This window comes from Xiphophorus couchianus, chromosome 23, assembly GCF_001444195.1.
Source record: "Xiphophorus couchianus chromosome 23, X_couchianus-1.0, whole genome shotgun sequence".
Taxonomy (NCBI): Eukaryota; Metazoa; Chordata; class Actinopteri; order Cyprinodontiformes; family Poeciliidae; genus Xiphophorus; species Xiphophorus couchianus.
This window is the reverse complement of record NC_040250.1, coordinates 228,225-232,372: the sequence shown is the minus strand read 5'-3', so window position 1 is coordinate 232,372 and position 4,148 is coordinate 228,225. Positions and strand designations below refer to the sequence as shown.

General features: G+C 57.9%; 1 protein-coding gene across 1 annotated transcript; it reads right to left on the bottom strand.

The window, feature by feature from the left end:
• Positions 1 to 135: 135 nt before the first annotated feature.
• On the bottom strand, positions 136 to 4,142 carry noa1 (nitric oxide associated 1). Its single transcript, XM_028009632.1, has 9 exons — positions 3,762 to 4,142; positions 2,173 to 3,117; positions 1,933 to 2,097; positions 1,755 to 1,859; positions 1,594 to 1,685; positions 1,028 to 1,159; positions 834 to 950; positions 633 to 750; positions 136 to 558 (listed from the first exon to the last, which is right to left on the bottom strand). The coding sequence occupies exons 1-9, from the start codon at positions 3,934 to 3,936 to the stop codon at positions 356 to 358; spliced, it is 2,052 nt and encodes a 683-aa protein (XP_027865433.1). The 5' UTR covers positions 3,937 to 4,142; the 3' UTR covers positions 136 to 355.
• Between the last annotated feature and the right edge of the window lie 6 nt (positions 4,143 to 4,148).

Here is a 4,148-nt window from a genome sequence, read left to right as displayed (position 1 = left end):
CGTTTGTTTGGGCTGCTAGTTCTGATTCTGATGTCTCGACTCAGTTTACTGGAACAAAAACAGAACCGGTCACATGATCCAGGTCCATCAGAACCGGGCCTGGATGAAGCTGTGAACAGTAAAGACCTCACTCTGTCTGGTTCCGTCTCATTTTTACTAAACACAAATAGGGATCAGAACCACGGACCCGCTCCGGTTACAGAACCACTCAGGGTAACCGACAGTGGATCAGGACACTCAGGTTACCACGGTAACAGAGATCACGACATGCAGAAGTAAAGTTCAGACGAGTTCGTCTTTGTTCAAGGTCTCGTCAGCCTCCGTTACCACGGTAACAGGGAAGGCAGTTCCAGCCTCAGTTCCTGCTGGGCTTCAGGCCGTGGACCTGGCCGGCGGCCCTCAGCGGTTTGTAGGCGGCCGACTTTCGGAGCCGCTCTCCTTTCAGCGAAGCGACGTGAGGCAGCAGCGGCGGCGTCCGCAGGCCGAAACCAGCTGCCTCCGGGCCGTGAACCCGCAGCTCCACCCGCTCGCCTGACATCGCCGTCACAGCAACCCAACCTGACAGACAGACGACACGCAGGTGAGAGGGGATCGGACCAAGCCTGGCGGCTGCAGGCAGAGGCGGGGCTTACCTGCCGATGACAGCGTGATGTCAGCAGCAGCCTCCAGGTAACCTCGACCCTCCAGATTGAAGTCCTGAGGAACCAACGCAGGAAAACGCTGCATCCTCTCCGACCCGCCTGCAGGCACCTGAACGCAGCACGGAGGCAGACATGACACACAGCGTCGTGACGACGGGCTGACCGAGGTCACAGTGAGGTCATGTGACTCACCCCCAGCAGGGCGTGGCCGGCGTGTCGCTCGTAGACGCTGGCGGCTTTCTCCAGACCGGTGACGTGAACTGGGACCTGACTGGAGGCCAGAACAGAAAACCAGCAGGACTTCCTGCCCTGCAGACGGCGGCCATTACCCAGGCGTCCGTCGTTAACCAATCAGCTCATCCACCCGACAGTTAGCCCCGCCCTACCTGCAGGAAGTCGATCCGGGCCAGCGCTCCGACAAACAGAGTCATTCCGGGTTTCAGGACGAAGGTCCGGGGAACGATGGCCCGGGTCGGAACCACAAACCGGACTTCCTGGTCCTGAAGCAGCTGGAGGACCTGAGGAAGTCCGAAGAGCAGGAACAGGAAGTGGATTCAGAAAAACATTGTGAATAAAAAGGTCGATTTCACTTTTATAGGTTCAAAATGTGTAAAAATGTTTTCCAATTAATCCGATTTAGACAAATAATTTAAATATTTTTATACAAAAATCCCAAAATCTCCATATTAGGTTGGAATTAAAAAACATGTTTTTTTATTAATATGTGATCAAATACTTTAGTTTACTGGATAAAAAACATTTTAAAGTTATTTGAGACGAAGAGGATGGGGGCGAGGAAGAGGAGGGGGCGAGGAAGAGGAGGGGGGCGAGGAAGAGGAGGGGGGCGAGGAAGAGGAGGGGGGCGAGGAAGAGGAGGGGGCGAGGAAGAGGAGGGGGGCGAGGAAGAGGAGGGGGGCGAGGAAGAGGAGGGGGGCGAGGAAGAGCGGCTCACGTCTCTCTCTCTCAGGATTCCCGGCGTGTCGTACAGCCAGTGGGCGTCTTTCAGATCGTTGGCACTCGGCTTGTCATGTGACCCGACGGCAGCTGAAGGAGGAGTCAGAACCGCGTTAGAACCTGCAGGTGGGACCCGATCAGAACCCGATCAGAACCTACCTTCCTTCTGTGATCCTCCGTCTTCGCCAAACGCCAGGCTGTCTGGATCAAACTGGATCTCGTCGCTTCTGGATCCACCGGACCGGAACGTCTGGCCGACCCGACCTGAACAGGTGAGTGGGTGATCAGAGACCCACCTGGCTCCGCCCCCGGTCACATGGCTCTGCCCCCTCCTCACCCACTAGGTATCCATGGCGACCGAGCCTTTGCAGCCGCCGCAGCTCGTCGGCCGGTAGCTCTGCCTCCGTCTGCTGCAGCGCCTCCTTCAGGCGGTTCTGGCGCCGGAACATGCGGTAAGGAGTCGGGTTGGTGATGGGGAATTTCAGCAGCTCCAGAGTGGTCCCTGAACGCATCGCGGAGAGACACAGCGGGTCAGCCAGGCGCAGCGGCGGCCGCGGTTCTGGTTCTGGTTACGTACCGGGCCAGGGGGAGATGGTGGCCCGGCGCAGGGCGCCGACGGCCGCGGACCGGCAGTAGTCGGACTCCAGCAGCGCGTTGAACAGCGTGGACTTGCCAGCATTGGCTCCGCCCACCAGGAAGACATCGCCCTTGTAGCTCCAGGAGCGCTGCAGGGCGGAGACCAGCGCCTCCAGCCCGAAGCCCGTCTTGGCGCTGATCAGGTGGAGGTCGGCCACCTGCGGCCCGAACCCGGCGTCCTGGCAGCACCACGCCAGGTGCCGCTTCAGGCGCTGCAGGTAGTTGGGCGCGTCGGCGGGCAGCAGGTCCACCTTGTTGCCCAGAACCACCACTTGCTTGTTGGTGCCCACCAGGTCCGGTAGGTCCAGAACCAGAGAGCCCGGCAGGTCCAGCAGGTCCACAACCAGCAGCACCAGGGCCTTCCGTGCCCGGACCCGCCGCACCACGTCCCGGTACTGGTCCCGGGTCAGCTGCAGGTGCAGCGCCTTGTGGTGGTGGGTGAGCAGGTGGCAGCGCTGGCAGGTGGCTCCGCCCAGTTTCCCCGCCGCCATCAGAACCTTGAACTTCTCGCTGGGCAGGAAGCCGGGCAGGTCGGCGGCGGCGCAGTGCAGCAGGGCGCCGCAGCCGGAGCAGCTGGTGTCGCTGACTGCAACGCCTGCATCCGCCGTCCCAAACACGCGGTGCTCGCCCTTAGGCTCCGCCCCCTTCCTCTTCTTCTTCTTCTGGGACTTTATGAGGCGCTCGTCCAGCGGGAAGTCCTCATCCTGGAACTCCATGAAGGAGTCTGGCCCCGCCCCCTGCGAGGCTCCGCCCCTCAGCACCTGCAGCTGCCCCTCCAGTGCCCTCAGGTGGGTCCGGTCCTGACGGTCAGAACCGGACCCGAACCCAGAACCAGAACCAGAGGCGACGCGGAGCTGCTGCTCCTCATCAGGCTCCTCCTCCAGACCTGAAACAGGAGAGAACAGGAAGAGTCAGGCTGACCCAACAGAACCGGCAGCGGAACCTGATTCCGTCCAATCAGATTCGTCCGATGTGGTCAGCTGATCAAAGCTCAAACTGTCCCAAGGTCCAAACGGCCGGTTCTGGCAAATCAGAACTTCTTGATGTGACAACAAATTATTCAGAGAAGAAGAATGAGAAGGAGCAGAAGAAGAAACATGTTCAACATTTGTTACAATAAAAGTCTGAAACCTTTGACTAGGCCATGAATCTGCTTTGATCTAAAAACCGTTCCATAAGTGTCCTAACGGAACCAGAACATTCTGGACCAGATGGGTTCTGTTTGTTTAAGCGGTGTGAATACTTTCTGTGAAATTGGACTATAGGAACCAGAACCGAGCTGAGATCCTTGACTTGAGGCAGAACAGTTCTGGAGATAAAACCCAATGAAAAGTCCAAAAGAACCAGAACCAACAAAACCGGAAACACATCCCGATTCTGGTCATGCTAATGCTAAACATTTCTGACCCGGGAAGATGGGTCTAGAAGGTTCTTCAGAACATCAGAACCGGAACCACACATCGGGTCAGAACAGCAGCCAGCTCTGGTACCGGAACCAGTAGCATAGCAGGAGGTTCTGTAGCTGCTCACCTGCACAGTCCAGGAACACGAACTGTTCCGCCAGGTTCGGATCCACGGTGCAGCTCCGGACTCCGACCCTCCTGGCCGCTGCCGCGGCTCCGCGCGTCGCCGCCTCACCTGCCGCCGCGGAGCAGACGCTCCTCCACACCTGGCGGCGGAAACTCACCTGCAGCAGCTTCAGCATGCTCACCAGCTCACCTTAGCGTCCCCGTGCTGCTTCACTTCCTTAACGGATGTGACGTCACACGCGTCACTTGTTTATTTTTTTGTGAAATTCTGTTTCCCTTACCGCCACCTATCGGTAGATTTTAATAAGCAAGCATTCATGCCATCTCACTGTACAATAAAAGCTAAATCATTGTTCTGTTCTAATCAGTCCGATTTCGCACAACTGCA

Bases quoted from the DNA above. Each gene is read 5' to 3' on its own strand.
- noa1 (XM_028009632.1), bottom strand. From the start codon at position 3,936: ATGCTGAAGCTGCTGCAGGTGAGTTTCCGCCGCCAGGTGTGGAGGAGC. The intron at 1,860-1,932 runs GTGAGGAGGGGG...TCACCTGTTCAG, and splicing joins TCGCCATGGATACCTAGTGG to GTCGGGTCGGCCAGACGTTC. The intron at 751-833 runs GTGAGTCACATG...TGCTGCGTTCAG, and splicing joins CCGGCCACGCCCTGCTGGGG to GTGCCTGCAGGCGGGTCGGA.